This window comes from Seriola dumerili, unplaced genomic scaffold (genome assembly GCF_002260705.1).
Source record: "Seriola dumerili isolate Sdu_G_001 unplaced genomic scaffold, Sdu_1.0 BDQW01000302.1, whole genome shotgun sequence".
Lineage (NCBI taxonomy): Eukaryota > Metazoa > Chordata > Actinopteri > Carangiformes > Carangidae > Seriola > Seriola dumerili.
Window position 1 is genome coordinate 809,868 of NW_019174557.1, and position 21,410 is coordinate 831,277.

General features: G+C 41.9%; 1 protein-coding gene across 1 annotated transcript in view; it reads right to left on the reverse strand.

Annotated features, from left to right (window-relative positions):
• LOC111231538 (glutamate receptor ionotropic, NMDA 2B-like) overlaps positions 1-21,410 on the reverse strand; it is a 79,033-nt gene that overhangs the window by 2,784 nt on the left and 54,839 nt on the right. Inside the window, exons 10-13 of the mRNA XM_022758673.1 lie at positions 20,289-20,518; positions 17,560-17,720; positions 15,503-15,690; positions 10,678-10,916 (exon numbers count right to left, since the gene is read on the reverse strand). Of these exons, the coding sequence (XP_022614394.1) occupies positions 10,678-10,916; positions 15,503-15,690; positions 17,560-17,720; positions 20,289-20,518 (818 nt within the window). The remainder of the gene's footprint in view (positions 1-10,677; positions 10,917-15,502; positions 15,691-17,559; positions 17,721-20,288; positions 20,519-21,410) is intronic.

Consider the following 21,410-nt stretch of genomic DNA (forward strand, 5'->3'; position numbering starts at 1 on the left):
CGAGAGGCAAACAGAGACAGACAGAGGCAGAGAAGAGGTTAATGCATCGTCATGTTCTCTCTGACCACCCTCTTGTTTACACACTATTTAACAGTAATAGGGGCTGAGTTCATAAATGACTTTTCTCAGGGAACAGCATGGACCCTCACAGTGCTACTCAGCTCTCCACCTCAGACACAGAGAACTGAGCGAGAGGGAAATGAGCATATCAAAGCCTTGATTGATAACACAAGGGAGGCAGTAAAACTCGTGGTTTTGACCACCAATCAATAGGTTTAATCAATGTCATTTAAATTCAGCTGACACTGGTGCCACTGGCTTTCTACATCACAAGTGTTTTGCTTTGTTTCCTTTCATAAAAAAAACATTGTCAAGGGACTGGATCACTTGGTAAAAGTTTGTTGGACTTTTCTGAGACACGGACATTAACAATCTATTTAAAATGTGATTATCCACCAGTATTTGTGTATTGTTTTGGTTGGTTGGCAAAAGCAGGATCTTCCAGCAAGGGGAAAGCCATTGCCAGTGAAGTCAAACAAGCGTGTTCAAATGAGGCTGAGGGAATCTGTGGTCGAGGCGACAGCCAAATCCGAAAGGTCGAGGACACACTACCCACCAGCAGCGCGCAGGCCAACGTTCCTCAAAGGCGTCAACTTGTCAGAAACAGTTTCTGTCTCTCTTAGTCACTTTCCCGTCACAGAGCTACATTCATGAATCTGAATCCTCAACCCTTCTTTTCTTTCATGCCTCCATTCTCTCTTTGTGTCTTTTTTATCTCCGTTTCCGGGCGCTCAGGTGAGCGGCAGCCGCTCCAATGGGATGTTCTTTATCTCTCTACATCTATAGCTACTATGGCTGCTGTGGAAGGTAATGGAACAGAGGTTACTGGGCCACCGCTGTGGCTACTTTCTTTTCTACTCTGCCTTTGTCCTGCAACTGGTTCTATTCTTTATCATTACTCTTGCTAACTTGATCTCTTTTTCCTTCCTCTGTATCTTATTAGCCCTTTATAGTCTCATTGCTTGTCCATTCTTACACCTCCTATATACTGTATATGAACTACAATTTTATTGAATGCTTCACTATCTTTAATATTTTTTCTTTCTCTCACTGCAACCTCAGTGTTAAACAAGGAGTGGAAGTGTATAAAAGATATCTGCTGTGCGACTCTCTTGAGTAATAGAACCACTCTTGAAAATGTGTCTGCACTAAAAGTGGATGAAGTAACATCAAGCACATTAGACCTGAGATGAATCTTGAAGCTACCCTGCAAAAAACAAAACTGCTTATGTTTTACATAAAAAGTATCACAGTTTCAGAAGCTACAAAGACAGAGGGAGATTGCTGCCAATTCAACAAAGATAGAAATTCAGTGTGTTTTTTGAAGGTGCTCAAGGCAGATGTCTTGTTGTGTCAGGTTAGTCTGAGCAGGTGTAAACAAATGACATTACAAATTGAAACACCTTCAGCCTTTTCTCACGAAATAATAAACTGAGACAATTTGCATGTAACAACAAACCCCCCCACCCCCTCTTAAAGGATAACATTATGCAAATCAAGTACACCTCAAGCAATTATTTATAAGGACCCAAACAGCCTGCATCAATAACACTGAGGCACCTTGTTAAGGGACCCATCTGAGCAGAGTCGTAACTACGCTGAGACGAGCTCATCGACATCCACCAACACACCTTCAGGTCAGCAGCTGAGAATGTGCAGCATAGTAAGTAGCTTTTATTTCAGCAGCACTGAGCTGATAAACAGTGGATTTTCTCAAAGACAGTGGCCTTTTTTTTAAAACCCAATCAGGGTCTGCGATTTTAAGTGAGGCTTGCATATCAACCAGTTGGTCTATTTCTCTGTCAATCAACATATTGATAAGCCGGGTGCTTACACTTTTCCTTGTGGGCATCAAAGTTTTTTTTTTTTCAGTCCCCTTAATGTGGAAAGAGGCTGTAAAGAGTTCCTAAAAAGTTACCTGTGTTATTAATTGGCCACGATGCTTTTGTAAACTATTCACATTTAGGCGACTCTTGTCATAGTTTGACTTAGTAAAGCTGAGTAAGAAGTTAAGCTGTCAGTACGCTTCTATTGACGTGTTCGTTGGATGGTCAAAACAGCGTCTGAAACCCCCTTACCCCACTGCTGTGCTTGTCAGTTGTTGCAACTTTCCAAAATGGCCAATTCAAAAATCACGTTCACATCACGCAGCGATTGGCCAAGTGTGTGGAGGTGAAAAAGTAAAGAGTGTTGGGCTTCTGTCACTTTCTGAGTGTAAAAACACTGTCAAAAAAACTGAGCTGGTATCCTCATATTTAACCGATTACGGAGTATTCCCCCTCACTATGACAACGGGCTTGACACCCAGACTTCAAGTGTGGCTGTTTTTGTAACAGCTGTGAACACTACAGACAAGAACTAATTTGTTTCGAGAGCAGTGCCACCTAAATGTTGCAGTTGATCAGATTTTGCCTATATTATCTATTTATTGTGAGTCTGTTGTAAGAGTCATAGCTGCAGTCAGTTACACACAGACTTACTAACTGAGCCGTCACATTTGTCAGCTAAATTCTACACATATAAATCTATCACAAATCTTAAATATGATCAAAATACAATCAGAAATACAATCATCCACATCAAATATTTCCTCATTGTTAAATAGTTATTTGGAACTAATAAGCAACTATAAAGGAACAGAAATGAAAGTAGGACAAAATGTAGTTTTGCTGTGTATATTACATTATTGTAAGACTCAGAGTTGGAAAGCATGGTGCCTATACTAAAACTGACTGGAAGTATATTATAAAAATGGGAATTTCAATATCCATTGAGACACTGTTTTGAGGATTTTTTACATGACACAGGATGCTCGTGACTTGTGTTTTCTTGTTTAAAAACTGCCTGGGCTAAAAAAAGCCACAGGTAAGTCAGGTGAGTCATCATATGCCCCTGACTGACTCGATAAACTCAACCAGAGCCAGTGGTTTTAAAACAACCACTCCTATGATCTTTCTGTCAGGAGGACAAAGGTCAGACCTAAAATAAAACACAAACACACTCACTCTGCTAATGGAGAAGGTGACCCCGGGCTTTCCGGAGCACACGCCCATGAAGCAGAAGCGCAGTTGCCAGTAGAACAAATGTTCACAGATGAAGGTGATGAATGACAGAACCATGGCAGCCCCAAGCATGTAGAAGACCCCCGCCATGTTGTCCACGTCTAGCTGGCTGCTCATCACCTCGTTCTTCTCATTGTGGCAGATGCCTGTCAGCCACAGGGCCTCCAACTCCTCCATCTCACCTGGAGGAAAGAGAGACACATGGACCCAGGTTACTGTATCGATGTGTTTGTTGATGTTACTGTTTGTGTCCTGCACACTTGGATGAGTTTGCCCGTAGGTGTCTGACCATGTAAGTGCGAGTACAAAAAGAGAGGACACATTTTTTGGATGGGGAGTTGATGCCAAAAACAAGCTCAGGTCTAATGTATGTGCAACAAATGTCATGTTGCATATATTTTGACCCCCCCCCCCCCGGAGGATCATCCTCATTAAGGATTGCTTATGCAAGGCTAAACCTTTTTGTTGTTGTGGGAAATAAAACAACAGCCTGCTGGGACTGACATTCCTCAGGGAGGAAGTGCACGTGATCATGTGATGAGCGTTTCCGCCCCTAACAATGTGTCCCCCTCAGTTCCACATCCCTGGAGGGGTTGCTTAGGGGGGAGGACACGTCCAGAGAGATTTGTTTGATCAGAACCAATGGTCTGTTTTTTGTGTGTGTGTCTATGTGAGATCAAGAGGGTACATATTTTCCTAAGGCTTTCATAACACTGTTTTGTGTATGGATGTTTGTGCAGATGTTTGTGCAGATGAGTGTGTGTGTGACTCCAACAGATGTTAACTAGTTTTCACCAGGACATTCTACTTACATGAAGCTTCATGAGAGAAAAGAAAGTACAAAGTGTTGCGTGGCAGTCTTACAATGACGTCTGTCAGTTGCTATTATGTTGATGGGCACCCAACAGGAAGCCATTAAAGGGACAGAAACATATAATCTGGAATCTAGACTGAGGTGTCTTACTTGCATTTATTTTGTTCATAAAAAATAATATTTCAACATTTTTTGAAATACGCTCTTTCACTCACTTTCTGTGTGTTAAAAGAGAATATTGATACCACTCTCATGTCTCAGAGCTGGAGCCAGGAGGCGATTAGCTTAGCTTAAGCATAAAGACTGAAAGCAGGGAGCAACAGCTAGTCTGGCTCTGTCCAAAGTTTAAAATGAAAACCAGCAAATTACATGAAATGACTTTTTCATTCCAACCATACAGCAGAACAGAAAGTATAACTGATCATTTTTGGTTTTAGGAGGAGTTAGGTGCTGGAACTATTTCTAGACGGACACTTATCTTTAAATTCAACACTTCTGTGTGGCGTCTCTGGCTAGAGAAGGGTTTTCACTGAGCCACAGCCAAGGAAAGAGTGGGGTCTCTGGACAGGCTCAGTGGTACCACACCTGTCAACATCACTGCGACAACAAGAGTCCAGTCCCTTTTAACTAAGAATAGGTTACAGCATGTAAAACCATAACTTGTCACTTAAACACTTCTATTTGTGTATGGATGAAACTAAAAGAGGTATAATGTGTGGCATGGAGCCAAGCTAAGTGATTCCCCAGTTTAGTCTTTATGCTAGGCTAAGCTAACGGCCTCTAGTCACCAGGTCCAGTCTTAATGCAAGACATGAGAATGACACAATAAGTTGTATTCTGCTAAATGCGAACTATTCCTTTAAAAATATTTTTTTTTAGTGATAGCTGCATTTCATAAGGGAAGAAGAATGAAAGTGCCTGTCTCATGGAGCCATTGTTGTTGTCAATTAGTAACACTCGTGCTTTTCAAATACCCATGACACATCAAAATGTCTGCTGTTTTAAAAGAATAAATAAATAAATAAATAAATAAAAAAACATAAAGAAAATAGCAAAAAGCACAGATGCCCGTTTTTCAGATCAGCCCCAGGGACCAAGTATATGACTATTCAAAACAGGGTGTGACAGCTAGATTGGTTTCATTTTAAAACTTGGTTCCAATGTGTTCCAGGTCCGCTCTTCTTGAAGTTATGCATGGTTGTTGGAGAATAAAGGAATTAAAGAGGGTAGAATAAAAACTTTTGTGCTAGCAGAGGAGCTGCCATGAAGTTATAAATTGCCTCATGTTGATGCACTTTGCTGGCGGCGCTGGTTGACTTTGAATATGAGATCAAGTTTGAAAATGAAGAAACTCTGGAGGTGTGAAGTTTTAGAAAGAAGTGAGCTTACAGACCAACAGGTCGGCTCGCTATCCTACAATCTCTGTCTTGAAGGCTGGTGGCTAGGTAGATAACAAGCGCCCAAATTCGCGACTGACTCCAACGTTGTCCGGCAGTTAGAGTTGTTGATTTGGTATGTAGGTTGCGTAGCATTTTGACAAGCAAGAACAATCGTGGAAGTAAATCTTTTTTTTTAACTGTCATCATGAGCCTAACAGCGTTATAGGAATACAATGCTAGAGCTAATCAGTGGAATATGTGGTCAAGTGTTAGGTAGGATGCAGTTTACGTCATAAGAAAGACATTTCCATCACCTAGCTGAGGCTGGCTGCGTTGTAGGCTAATATGGATAGATTATTTAAAACAAGCAAAAGTGGATAGATAACTAAAGAGGATGGAAAATGAACGTTCAATGTTTCACTTTGGCAGTTGATGTTAATACAAAAAAGGCCAATCGTGTGTGTCAAGAGTAGTGCTCCAGCATGTTTCTTTGTGTGTCACTTGTGAATAATAATAATTAAATGCCATCTGGTGGTTGTCAGTGCAATTTTGACCAGGTCTTATTGGCGACAGACAAGTCGCAGCACAGTCCATGTGTACACATTTAGTGGTGGAGATGTTCACTGAATGTAATGGTGTGTGGGTGAGTGGTTGTTGATTCAGTCTTGACAAAAATGTGACATACAGTATGCTTTTATACCTATAGAATAGATACCATGAGGCAGGCTCCTGTAAGTCTTTTAATTTTACCTAAAGAAAACAATATAGAGTCGTGAGCCTGACGGTGGTCATGTTTGTGTTTCGTAACACGTTAGAAAATGTCTGGAGTAACTCTCTGGACTGTGAAAGTGATCTTGCACCTTTGACTTGACTGGTGTAAAGTCTTGTCTCTAAAGACGTACCTGTGGCCCAAATACTGTGACCATACTGTGCACTAAAAGTTCTGCAGCCTGAGGAGAATGTCCTCCCACTGCATACATCCCAAACATCAGATGGACTCCTGCCAGTCGGAGTTTGTAGCCCAGTGCCTGATTAAAAAAAAAAAAAAGAAAAAAAGGTGCAAAGTTTTGTATTTTTTAACCATGTGCTAAATCGACATCAACTGGCTCAATCCGCTCAACATGAACGAAAGCTTCAACTAGGATGCCTCAAGCCCTCATGGCGTTCACTACACTCGTCAATTCTTCAGAGTGACGCCTGCCTCCCTGCTGGCTCTTTCTCTCGGTCACTACCAAGAAACACCAAAACAGCTGGAGTTAATAAGCAAAACCCGATCCTGAAATTGACGACACCTGCTCTGTCGGGGCATAAATATCCTTTAAGCCAGCTGTCCAGCTGTTGCTTTCTACTTGCTGTACGAATGATGGCCCGACCCCAGAATCCAAAGCTTCTCTCTTACATAAATAACTGCATATTATTAATGGTCCTGTGGTACGTCCTGGGTGATGAGATACTGCTACCACAGTGTTGGAATTGAATTAAGCTGGTGTCACTGTCGCTAACAGTTCATTTTTTACAAAGATTCGAACTGTGTGGTCGTGAACACTCTGCGACTGTTTGCACATCAACTCATAGCCAGTGGGATGTGGTAAAAACGGGTTAACATATTTTATCCACTGTCTAAATGTAGACTGAGGCTTTGCCAGGCTTTTATGTTGCAATCTTCCTGTCGGTGCTTACTGTGTAGAAAGATCTATCCCAGACCAATCTACACTTAATCTAAACCTGGAGGGGGATTTTACTTACTTAATATGTCAAAGTTAAATTTGTGACCAAAGTTGAAAACAAATTGTCCGACTCTGTAAATATGAGAGATGTGTCTTCATACCAGAAATTAATAAACATCTCAAATCCTATCATTGACCAAATTTTGACAGACTCTCTTTGGAATTGAGATGAGAGTACAGTATAGACCAAGTAAGAACAAATTTAAGGTTTTCCCAGTGACATTTATCTTGAGTAACTATATCCAAGTCTGTCAGTCCATGGATTCTAGCTCACTGAAATCATGTGACAAGAAATCGTCAACATCAGCAGCAGGCTAACCAATTGAATGAGAGAGCTTCAACATTATCAGCGCATCACACATGAACACCGCTGAGAGAGAAACAACAGTAAAACTCGTGGCAGTAGTAAGGAGTCAAGAACCAGAACGGATTTAAAGATAGAGAGACGGAGCCAGACACAAGACACATAAACAGACAGAGAGAGAGAGAGAGAGAGAGAGAGAGAGAGAGAGAGAGAGAGAGAGAGAGAGAGAGAGAGAGAGAGAGAGAGAGAGAGAGAGAGAGGCAAACAGAGACAGACAGAGGCAGAGAGAGGTTAATGCATCGTCATGTTCTCTCTGACCACCCTCTTGTTTACACACTATTTAACAGTAATAGGGGCTGAGTTCATAAATGACTTTTCTCAGGGGAACAGCATGGACCCTCACAGTTGCTACTCAGCTCTCCACCTCAGACACAGAGAACTGAGCGAGAGGGGAATGAGCATATCAAAGCCTTGATTGATAACACAAGGGAGGCAGTAAACTCGTGGTTTTGACCACCAATCAATAGGTTTAATCAATGTCATTTAAATTCAGCTGACACTGGTGCCACTGGCTTTCTACATCACAAGTGTTTTGCTTGTTTTCCTTTCATAAAAAAAACATTGTCAAGGGACTGGATCACTTGGTAAAAGTTTGTTGGACTTTTCTGAGACACGGACATTAACAATCTATTTAAAATGTGATTATCCACCAGTATTTGTGTATTTGTTTTGGTTGGTTGGCAAAAGCAGGATCTTCCAGCAAGGGGAAAGCCATTGCCAGTGAAGTCAAACAAGCGTGTTCAAATGAGGGCTGAGGGAATCTGTGGTCGAGGCGACAGCCAAATCCGAAAGGTCGAGGACACACTACCCACCAGGCAGCGCGCAGGCCAACGTTCCTCAAAGGCGTCAACTTGTCAGAAACAGTTTCTGTCTCTCTTAGTCACTTTCCCCGTCACAGAGCTACATTCATGAATCTGAATCCTCAACCCTTCTTTTCTTTCATGCCTCCATTCTCTCTTTGTGTCTTTTTTATCTCCGTTTCCGGGCGCTCAGGTGAGCGGCAGCCGCTCCAATGGGATTGTCTTTATCTCTCTACATCTATAGCTACTATGGCTGCTGTGGAAGGTAATGGAACAGAGGTTACTGACACGCCGCTGTGTCTATTCTTTTCTACTCTGCCTTTGTCCTGCAACTGGTTCTATTCTTTATCATTACTCTTGCTAACTGATCTCTTTTTCCTTCCTCTGTATCTTATTAGCCCTTTATAGTCTCATTGCTTGTCCATTCTTACACCTCCTATATACTGTATATGAACTACAATTTTATTGAATGCTTCACTATCTTTAATATTTTTTCTTTCTCTCACTGCAACCTCAGTGTTAAACAAGGCAGTGGAAGTGTATAAAAGATATCTGGCTGTGCGACTCCTCTTGAGTAATAGAACCACTCTTGAAAATGTGTCTGCACTAAAAGTGGATGAAGTAACATCAAGCACATTAGACCTGAGAGTGAATCTTGAAGCTACCCTGCAAAAAACAAAAACTGCTTATGTTTTACATAAAAAGTATCACAGTTTCAGAAGCTACAAAGACAGAGGGAGATTGCTGCCAATTCAACAAAGATGAAAATTCAGTGTGTTTTTTGTGAAGTGCTCAAGGTCAGATGTCTTGTTGTGTCAGGTTAGTCTGAGCAGGTGTAAACCAAATGACATTACAATTTGAAACACCTTCAGCCTTTTCTCACGAAATAATAACTGAGACAATTTGCATGTAACAACAAACCCCCCCACCCCCCTCTTAAAAGGTAACATTATGCAAATCAAGTACACCTCAAGCAATTATTTATAAGGACCCAAACAGCCTGCATCAATAACACTGAGGCACCTTGTTAAGGGACCCATCTGAGCAGAGTCGTAACTACGCTGAGACGAGCTCATCGACATCCACCAACACACCTTCAGGTCAGCAGCTGAGAATGTGCAGCATAGTAAGTAGCTTTTATTTCAGCAGCACTGAGCTGATAAACAGTGGATTTTCTCAAAGACAGTGGCCTTTTTTTTAAAACCCAATCAGGGTCTGCGATTTTAAGTGAGGCTTGCATATCAACCAGTTGGTCTATTTCTCTGTCAATCAACATATTGATAAGCCGGGTGCTTACACTTTTCCTTGTGAGCATCAAAGTTTTTTTTTTTTCCAGTCCCCTTAATGTGGAAAGAGGCTGTAAAGAGTTCCTTAAAAAGTTACCTGTGTTATTAATTGGCCACGATGCTTTTGTAAACTATTCACATTTAGGCGACTCTTGTCATAGTTTGACTTAGTAAAAGCTGAGTAAGAAGTTAAGCTGTCAGTACGCTTCTATTGACGTGTTCGTTGGATGGTCAAACAGCGTCTGAAACCCCCTTACCCCACTGCTGTGCTTGTCAGTTGTTGCAACTTTCCAAAATGGCCAATTCAAAAATCACGTTCACATCACGCAGCGATTGGCCAAGTGTGTGGAGGTGAAAAAGTAAAGAGTGTTGGGCTTCTGTCACTTTCTGAGTGTAAAAACACTGTCAAAAAAACGTGAGCTGGTATCCTCATATTTAACCGATTACGGAGTATCCCCCCTCACTATGACAACGGGCTTGACACCCAGACTTCAAGTGTGGCTGTTTTTGTAACAGCTGTGAACACTACAGACAAGAACTAATTTGTTTCGAGAGCAGTGCCACCTAAATGTTGCAGTTGATCAGATTTTGCCTATATTATCTATTTATTGTGAGTCTGTTGTAAGATCATAGCTGCAGTCAGTTACACACAGACTTACTAACTGAGCCGTCACATTTGTCAGCTAAATTCTACACATATAGAATCTATCACAAATCTTAAATATGATCAAAATACAATCAGAAATACAATCATCCACATCAAATATTTCCTCATTGTTAAATAGTTATTTGGAACTAATAAGCAACTATAAAGGAACAGAAATGAAAGTAGGACAAAATGTAGTTTTGCTGTATATTACATTATTGTAAGACTCAGAGTTGGAAAGCATGGTGCCTATACTAAAACTGACTGGAAGTATATTATAAAAATGGGAATTGTCAATATACCATTGAGACACTGTTTTGAGGATTTTTTACATGACACAGGATGCTCGTGACTTGTGTTTTCTTGTTTAAAAACTGCCTGGGCTAAAAAAGCCACAGGTAAGTCAGGTGAGTCATCATATGCCCCTGACTGACTCGATACAACTCAACCAGAGCCAGTGGTTTTAAAACAACCACTCCTATGATCTTTCTGTCAGGAGGACAAAGGTCAGACCTAAAATAAAACACAAACACACTCACTCTGCTAATGGAGAAGGTGACCCCGGGCTTTCCGGAGCACACGCCCATGAAGCAGAAGCGCAGTTGCCAGTAGAACAAATGTTCACAGATGAAGGTGATGAATGACAGAACCATGGCAGCCCCAAGCATGTAGAAGACCCCCGCCATGTTGTCCACGTCTAGCTGGCTGCTCATCACCTCGTTCTTCTCATTGTGGCAGATGCCTGTCAGCCACAGGGCCTCCAACTCCTCCATCTCACCTGGAGGAAAGAGAGACACATGGACCCAGGTTACTGTATCGATGTGTTTGTTGATGTTACTGTTTGTGTCCTGCACACTTGGATGAGTTTGCCCGTAGGTGTCTGACCATGTAAGTGCGAGTACAAAAAGAGAGGACACATTTTTTGGATGGGGAGTTGATGCCAAAAACAGCTCAGGTCTAATGTATGTGCAACAAATGTCATGTTGCATTATTTTGACCCCCCCCCCCCGGAGGATCATCCTCATTAAGGATTGCTTATGCAAGGCTAAACCTTTTTGTTGTTGTGGGAAATAAAACAACAGCCTGCTGGGACTTGACATTCCTCAGGGAGGAAGTGCACGTGATCATGTGATGAGCGTTTCCGCCCCTAACATGTGTCCCCCTCAGTTCCACATCCCTGGGAGGGGTTGCTTAGGGGGGAGGACACGTCCAGAGAGATTTGTTTGATCAGAACCAATGGTCTGTTTTTTGTGTGTGTGTCTATGTGAGATCAAGAGGGTACATATTTTCCTAAGGCTTTCATAACACTGTTTTGTGTATGGATGTTTGTGCAGATGTTTGTGCAGATGAGTGTGTGTGTGTGACTCCAACAGATGTTAACTAGTTTTCACCAGGACTTTCTACTTACATGAAGCTTCATGAGAGAAAAGAAAGTACAAAGTGTGCGTGGCAGTCTTACAATGACTGTCTGTCAGTTGCTATTATGTTGATGGGCACCAAACAGGAAGCCATTAAAGGGACAGAAACATATAATCTGGAATCTAGACTGAGGTGTCTTACTTGCATTTATTTTGTTCATAAAAGAAATATTTCAACATTTTTTGAAATACGCTCTTTCACTCACTTTCTGTGTGTTAAAAGAGAATATTGATACCACTCTCATGTCTCAGAGCTGGAGCCAGGAGGCGATTAGCTTAGCTTAGCATAAAGACTGAAAGCAGGGAGCAACAGCTAGTCTGGCTCTGTCCAAAGTTTAAAATGAAAACCAGCAAATTACATGAAATGACTTTTTCATTCCAACCATACAGAAACAGAAAGGTATAACTGATCATTTTTGGTTTTAGGAGGAGTTAGGTGCTGGAACTATTTCTAGACGGACACTTATCTTTAAATTCAACACTTCTGTGTGGCGTCTCTGGCTAGAGAATGGGTTTTCACTGAGCCCACGCCAAGGAAAGAGTGGGGTCTCTGGACAGGCTCAGTGGTACCACACCTGTCAACATCACTGCGACAACAAGAGTCCAGTCCCTTTTAACTAAGAATAGGTTACAGCATGTAAAACCATAACTTGTCACTTATACACTTCTATCTGTGTATGGATGAAACTAAAGAGGTATAATGTGTGGCATGGAGCCAAGCTAAGTGATTCCCCAGTTTCCAGTCTTTATGCTAGGCTAAGCTAACGGCCTCTAGTCACCAGGTCCAGTCTTAATGCAAAGACATGAGAATGACACAATAAGTGTATTTGCTAAAATGCCGAACTATTCCTTTAAAAATATTTTTTTTTAGTGATAGCTGCATTTCAAAGGACAGAAATGAAAGTGCCTGTCTCATGGAGCCATTGTTGTTGTCATTAGTAACACTCGTGCTTTTCAATACCATGACACATCAAAATGTCTGCTGGATAAAAAATAAATAAATAAATAAATAAATAAATAAAAAACATAAAGAAAATAGCAAAAAGCACAGATGCCCGTTTTCAGATCAGCCCCAGGGAACCCAAGTATCCCACTCGACATCTTCAAAACCAAGGGTGTGACCAGCAGATTGGTTCTCATTTAAAACTGGTTCCAATGTGTCCAGGTCCCGCCTCTTCTGACAGTACTGATAGGTGTTGGAGAATAAAGAATAAAGAGGTAGAATAAAACCTTTTGTGGCTCCACAAGGAGCTGCATGAAGTCTCATAAATTGCCTCATGTGATGCCACTTGCTGCGGCGCTGGTTGACTCTGAATATGACAAGTTTGAAAATGAAGAAACTCTGGAGGTGTGAAGTTAGAAAGAAGTGAGCTTACCAGACCACAGTCGCTCGCTCCTCATCTCTGCTTGAGGCTGGTGGCTAGCTAGCATAACACGCCCAAATTTCCGACTGACTCCCAACTGTCGGCAGTAGAGTTGTTGCATTGTGGGTAATGTAGGTGCCAGATTTTGACAAGCAAGAACAATGCGTGGAATAAATCTTTTTTTTCAACTGTCCATCATGAGCCTAACAGCGTTATAGGAATACAATGCTAGAGTACATCAGTGGAATATGTGTCAAGTGTTAGTAGATGCAGTTTACGTCATAAGAAAGACATTTCCATCACCTACCTGAGGCGTGGCTGCGTTGTAGCTAAATGGATAGAATTATTTAAAACAAGCAAAAGTGGAAGAACTAAAGGATGGAAAATGACACGTCATGTTTCACTTTGCAGTTGATGTTAATAACAAAAACAGGCCAATCGTGTGTGTCAGAGCTCAGTGCTCCAGCATGTTTTCTTTTTGGTCACTTGTAATAATAATAATAATCCATCTTGGTGGTTAGTCAGTGCAATTTGACCAGGTCTTATTGCGACAAGCAGTCCAGCACAGTCCAGTGTACACATCTGTCAGTGGTGGAGATGTTCACTGAATGTAATGGTTGTGTGGTGAAAGTGGTTGTGATTCAGTCTTGACAATATGTGACATACAGTATGCTTTTATAGCCTATAGAATAGATACATGAGCAGGCTCCTGTAATGTCATTTACCTAAAGAAAACACATTAGAGTCGTGAGCCTGACGTGTCATGTTGTGTTTCGTAACACGTTAGAAAATGTTCTGAGTAACCTCTGACTGTAAAAGTGACTTGCCACCTTTGACTATGACTGGCTGTAAAGTCTTGTCTCTAACAGACGTACTGTGCCCCAAATACCTGTGACATACTGTGCACTAAATTCCTGCAGCCTGAGGAGAAATGTCCCTCCACTGCATCATCCCCAAACATCAAGGACTCCTGCCAGTAGTTTGTAGCCAGGCCTTGATTAAAAAAAAAAAAAAGAAAAAAGGTGCAAAGTTTGTATTTTTACCATGTGCCTAAACCACCTCAACTGGCTCAATCCTCTCATCATGAAGAAGCTTCAGCCTGATGCTCAAGCCCTCATGCGTTACTACACTCGTCAATCTCTCAGAGTGACGCCTGCCTCCCTGCTGGCTTCTCTCGGTCACTACCAAAACACACAAAAACAGCTGGAGTTCAAAACAAAACCCGACCTGCAAATTGAGACACCTGCTCTGTGGCGCATACAATATCCCTTGTTACAGCCAGTGTCATCAGTGTTGCTTTCTACTTGCTGTACAATGATGGGACACAGACCCAGAATCCAAGCTCTCTCTTACATAAATACTGATATTATATGGTCCTGGTGTAGTCCTGGTGAGAGATACTGCTACCACAGTGTTGAATTGATAAGCTGGTGTCACTGTGCTAAAGTAATCATTTTTACAAAGACAAATGTGCTGGTCGTGACCACTCCTGCGCTGTTTGCACATCACTTATCAGCCAGTGGATGTGGTAAAAGGGTTAAAATATTTATGCACTTTCCTAAATCGTAGACTGAGCTTTGCAGCTTTTATGTCTGCATCTTCTGTGGTGGCTTACTGGCTGTCAGAAAGATCATCCCACAACTCTACACTAATCTAAACCTGGAGGGGATTTTACTTACTTAATATGTCAAAGTAATTTGTGACCAAAAGTGAAAACAAATTGATCCAGACTGTAAATATGAGCATGTGTTTCATACCAGAAAGTTAATAAACACTCTCAAATCCTATCATTGACAAATTTGACAGACTTCTCTTGATGAGATGCCACAGTATAGACCAAGTAAGAACAAATTTAAGGTTTCCCAGTTGAATTTATTAGTACACTACCCAAGTCTGTCAGTCCATGGATCCTGCTCCTGAAATCCATGTGACAGAAATATGTCAATCACAGCAGGCTAACAATATGCAGAGGCTTCAACATTTCAGCACTCATCTCGTCCACAGAGTTCATTCTACCTGTCTTCAGTTAAGGTCAATGTTTCCCTGTCCCTGCCCAAACAGCCTTTACAATGTGCCGCCAGAATCTCCTGAGTGACCGAACTTACCAACTCCTTCCACACTCAAGCTTTCACTTCCGCACCTATAGCAGCTGCCTCTTTTCAGGCCTGCTGGTCCCTCGCTGTCGATTAAGGACTGCAGTCTGACAGCCTGGCTCAGGAGACCTCACTTGCTGCTGAGGTCTCCACCGGTAAGTTGGTGGGTTATCACCATAACAAGCAGCGACCGCCTCCTTAGTCACAGCTCTCTTAAAGCCACCTCAATGACTCCAACCTTTCCTACACTGATGAGAGTATAGATTAATCTAACAGTGATGCGACACTGAAGGGAAGTTATGTTTTCTTTATACTGAGTCAAATTAGGGCTATGAGAGCAATTTCTATTTATCTGTCTGGTTGTCCTGTAATATGGTTGTTACAACATTACACCTCCTCTGTGTGTTGTTTAGGCCCTATCAATGGGATATTCACTGTAAGGATATTACGATAAAATAGGACACCATTTAACAACATTATCTAATTTACCATCTCCAAACAGCATGAGGATGGCAAGATCCACAGCTCGTTTCCAGCCTGAGTCCTTCTGGATGGCGATGCCATAGCCGGTGGAGGCGAACACCTTGCCGCTCCCGATGGTGACCAGCTTACAGCCCTCGTCTCTGCCCGCCATGTAGTTCAGCACTGCAGCGTCGTAGATGAAGGCGTCCAGTTTGCTGCAGGGCACAACGAAAGGAAAACGTTTCACACAGTGTGATGGAACCTGTGGTACCACCAATTATACAGTGACTGTGTACGAGTGTGCTCAGAATCGCTTCCTCATTCACTCATTCACTATTCCTATTCATTTATATACTATATACTTATGAATCACCAGAATTTGTGTCGCTTAGGTGTAGTGTCGATGACTTTCTTGGAAAGTTGCCTGGTACGTACGATGTGATTTGGTACTAATGTCTAGGTAATGATCATTCAAATTTTACACAAAGCGTTCTGAGACAGTTATATTAGTTCATTTAGGTGGTTGCGTTGAGCTGTAAGAATCGCTCCATTTAAACCAAAGTAAATGTTCATTCATCAATCGTTTACTATTGGAAACTATATTCTGGAGTCACGTTGAATTATATGCTTGCCTGTGCACATTTCTGCATGTTCAGCGGACCTGCTGTGCATTGACTAAAACACTTGAGGATACCCTAGCTTATAATTTAATTGGAATTAATTAATTGGAAGTGTACCAATTGAACTCCTTCTCTACTTTAGCTATGATTTATGACAAATTGCATTGGATTGCTCTTTCAAGGAAAATTATAAGGAAATTGTTAGAAATGTATGGGTCCAAATAATAAAGGTTTAGTAGGCAAAAAAGTGCAATGTGGGAATTTTTTAAGGGAAGGGTAGTGTGCATCCACTGAGGTATTTCACTTAGAATTCAGACAGTCTGAGTTCCTCAGAGAGGAAATAAAGGGCATCAGGTATTTTGGATATAATCCTGGACTATACCATTCTATTCAACTCTATTCCTGGGTGTCCTGTGGCATTGTCTAGCAAAGATGGGGCGCCTTACCTGAAACAAAGACAACCTTCGCTGACATCATGAATAAATAATAATTTTCTGTGAAATTAAACATTAATCTTCAAGGGAAAAGAGCAGCAGCACTATTTCACACACAGCAAATGCCATACTTTTAACGACATTGACTGTTTCACAAAACTCTATAAAAAAACATCTTGTTGATTAGCTTTCAACTACATCTCATGGCCTTCCTAAGCAGACGCGAGTTGCTCAGTTGTCATAGAGATGGTTTTGGTGTTGGAGTTTCAGTCATGAGGTAAAACCTTAAACCATCTCCATGACAACTGAGCAACTCCATCCAATAAGGAAAGCCACAAATGTGGTCAAAAGCTTCAGAAACAACAAGTAAGTTGGACCTTGTGTTGAATTTTGTTTGTGTCAGGATCTGGGTGTTTTACCGACTGAGCTAAAACTGACCTTTCTTGGAGCGTTCACCCTGTATTCTATTCTTTTCTATCCATATCAGTCCTGAGTGAGTCGATAGATAAATTAACACGACAGGCTCCAGCCTGGTGACAAACCATCATCAAACGGAGCCTCAGGGCTCCCCAGGCCTCTGTGGTCATTCAGCTCAAACGCTCACAAAACACCAGCGGTACATCACTGCTTTTTATTCTTAATTCTTCTGCAGAGGTTGAAGGAAACATTGGGAGACAGGGGAGAGAGAGAGAGTTAAGAGGTAGGGAAGATATTAGATAGCTCTCTTTGCCACAGAGACTGAATATTAGCTAGCTTTCACATCAACCACAGTCTAGGCTGCTATTCTGAGCACCAGAGGCAGGCAGATACACAGCTCCACCGGCTGCCCACCCACATTGCCCAGAATGCTCCCTCTTCCTCTGTCTCCCTCTCCTTAATCCTTCATCATCTTTTCTCTGTATTGCATCAGTACAGGACCTCACAGCTCCATAACACTGTCTCATTTCTCCCTGCTGAGATCCTTTCAACTCCCTCCTTCCTTACAGCCCCCATCTGTCTCTCCATCCTCCCCTCTATCTCTCTTCCTCACCCGGTCTTCAGACTGTACAGGGCTTCATCTACATTCTTCTGGTGGAAACTGGTCATGTAGGCATGCATGTCCCGGTAGTTGTTGCGGATGTTGCGCTCTGTACTCCCATTGGGCACCGTGCCGAACCGGAACGGCGGTGAGAATTCGTTCGGCTTCTGGAACTGTGGTGGGTTTTCCGGAAAAGAAACCACACAGAGAAAATAACAGAGGAGTGCTCATTAGCATGGAAAAGGCACTGAGCCACATCAAATAGCCTGCAATGCACTGCTGAGCAGGAGCTCAATAGACAGACAAACACAAGTGAATGTCGAACACATTTAGACAAACTTGTACTGTACACCAGATCAAGTTCAAAATAATGATCCACCATGCAGATCAGATGCAAAAAAAGTAGTCTAGGGCTGCAATGAATGATCATTTTCATTACTGATTAATCAATATAATTTCTCAATTAACTGGTTGTTTGTACCATGTCAGAACTAGAATTACCGCCTTACAGTTGTATGCCTCCAACAAGTCAAGTTGCTGTTTACATCCATGTCTGTCCAGACTGATATACTGTAATATATGTAGTGATGACTTTTCAGCCCAGCAGCGCAGACGATCTATACAATCACCACAGTTTCAAGGTGGGCAGCCGAGATCAATGTCACCAATTCAGTATCCAACAAAATGTGAAATATGGTCACAATCTCCCCTCTCTCCCCTTCTGCTCCTGACTTGCAGTGTTGAATAATGACCAGAAAAGTGTTTTTGCAGAACATAATGATGTCGCAGTGAATCTGACCTTGGACCTTTTGGATATAAAATGTCGTTGCTTCATCATTTTATCTTGTCACAATTAATGTATGCATTTTTGAGTTATGGCCAAAAAACGTGTTTTGTAAGGTCACAGTGACCTTGACCTTTGACCACCAAATTCTAATCAGTTCGTCCTTGAGTCCAAGTGAAAATTTGTGTTAAATTTGAAGAAATCCCCTCAAGGTGTTCCTGGGATGTCGCATTCATGAGAATGGGACGGACAGACAGATAACGGAAAATAACTCTGGTCCTGAGGCATAATGGTTGTCACATAAAGAAGTGGCAAATGTTCATCATCATTTCCAAACACCTCTGGTCTCTGTAACAACACAAAACCAAAAGACATTCAGTTTACAAACATAAGACAAAGAATCAGTAAGAAGAGGCTGGAACTGGGTAATATTTAGCATTTTGGCATCAGTGCTTAAAACAATACTTTCAATCTATTAATCAATTATCAAAATAGCAGCTGATTAATTTTCTTCTGATCAACTAATTGTTTCAACTTAGTCAAAGCTTAGTCAATCCATGACAAGTTGATAATTAATAAGTCATTTAAGTTAATCATTTAACAAAAAAACAACATTTTCTGGTCCCAGTTTCTAAAATGTGGTGACAGAGGTTTCCTGTTGCAGCTGATAGTTTATTGCTTATTCTGACAACAAATATGCTAAAGATTAGCACCATGCCATTTGCAATCCTTAACGTGTGTTGTTTTCCTCCTAAACACAAATATGTGGATGTTAAAGCTGGAGTGCGAGACTTTTAAATATAAATGAACGTCCGTTACATTCAAGCTTTTGGCAAACAAGTTCACACAAGGCTGGTTAAGCCCGTCAGCACCAGGTAAATCTCTTTGTATTCCATAGTATATCAGAGATTTAAAACTCCTGGCTGTGGCGACTCTCTCACGCTGCGCACAAGTAGCAATGCTTTACACATCAACCAGCAAGCTGAGGAGGGTTTTTCTGTTGTCCATATGTACATTGTTAAAATATCCGGAGGTTCAATGAAGCACTGGACAGACAGTTGCATTATTTCTTGGACGTTTATTATGTGCTTCCCTTGCAACACAGTACAACATCCTGAAGGTTCCTAGATGAAATACGTGGGTATGAAGCTTCAGATGTTGTAATGTGTTGCTCGGTGAACACATTAAAAGTCCAGGAAACAACATGCGGCTGTACGGTGGGTACTTGTGTCGAGCCTCCAGATATGTTTAGTGTACATACAGACAACAGAACATGGTGTCAGAAGGAGCAAACCGTAGGGACGGAGACAGAGGGGGCTACAGCAGCTAGGAGTATGGCGGAGCTATGGCAGACAAAATATAGGAAGCGTCCAAGAAAAGTTTACTGATGCTCCAGATAAAAACAACTTGGCATTCAGAGGAAGGATTACAGTCTAAAAAAGAAAGTGATCAACCTCGAGGATAAACACGGATTACCATTGGTGTGGCTCTTCCTCGTTGGACAGCGCTGAAAGAAGGGAAGGGATTTTGTTAAATATTTGGAGTAGGCTTGTCTTGGAGCTGTGGAAATTTCTCTGTATTAAACTATGTTTGTGTAATTACTCGGAGGAAGGTCTTGAAAAAAAGGTTGGGAACCACTGAACTGAACAATTAATAGATTCATCAAAAGAGAGAGAGAGAGAGAAAAAAAAAGATTTTCTGTTTTAATAATGACTCCATTTGGTCTGGTTATTTTGTTTAACAGGTGTAGGTTGCTTTAAAATAACATCTAACCTGGATGAATAAAGGTTAAATAAAATAAAATAAATAATCAGTCATGAAAATGGTCATTAGTTGCAGCCCTAAATCATGAACTCAAAACCCAGGTATCTACTCGTTCAAAATAAGACTCACATTGCGTACTTTCACACACCTGCTCCTCCGCCCCACAACCCCTCACATTGCACTGAATTCACACCTTTTTGTCTGACAGGCCCGACACCTGGTCGACATACTCCTCCTGGATCATGAAGGCAGCCAGGTTGGCAGTGTAGGAGGCCAGGAAGATGACAGCGAAGAAGGCCCACACCGACACCATGATCTTACTGGTGGTACCTTTGGGATTCTGCACGGGGACAGAGTTGTTGAAAACCAGACCCCACAGCAGCCAGACCGCCTTACCGATGGTGAAGGAGGGACCTCCAGGCTCTGGGAGACAGAGTGACGGAAAGGAGGTCGAGGGGGTGGGGGGTGGGGGGAGTGAAAAGAAAGATGACAGAAGGAAGAAGATGCAAGAAATCAGTTTCACAGATCATATACACTACTTCACTCTATATGCATTTACTCATCACTGCCGTTGTGGGAGGGAGTTGATGGATGGCAGCAACAATGACTAGATTTATTCCCATCCTTTAGTTTGTCAGTGATCGCAGGGTGTGCTGTACGGTCCACATCCACTCTTCCAGCCACCGCCGTGACAACCCCCTGTTACAGACTAACTCTGTTCCACCTACTTCTATGGCAGTATGACAAGCTACCTACTGTAGCTGTGTGGCATCAGAGATGGGGAGAAAGAGAGTGGGGGAGAGGGGGGGGGGGGGGGGGGGGGGGGGGGGGTAGATGGGCACACAGCAGGCTACAATTATGCTACAGCTGGAGCAGCAGTATAGGACAACAGCCTTACATAACATAGCGATTAAACCACACACACTGTTGCTGTGACAGAAGACATTCAGAAAACAGTGCTGTGGGAAAAATAACTCCAAACCAAACATCATTACTCTTATCCCCCCGGTCCACGATAAAAAGGCTGCAAGCAGCAATATAACACTTTTCTGATTTTATCTTGAGTGGCTGCCGTTGTGTCAGGCTAATGCAATCCTGAGAGTCCAACAGAGCTGGGTGTATAAAACATAAGAGAAAAAAAACCATTGATTTTGATGGGCAAATTGATTTGAACAGCCTGCTGGAACTGTATTTGATTTAACAGGGTGGTTTGGTTCCATACTGTCAGAGACTGTTAAACCTCACACATATTTTCAATGTATGGTAATAGATCTACTTACTCATCCGTTTTACAACCTAGATGTGGTGGTGTAAC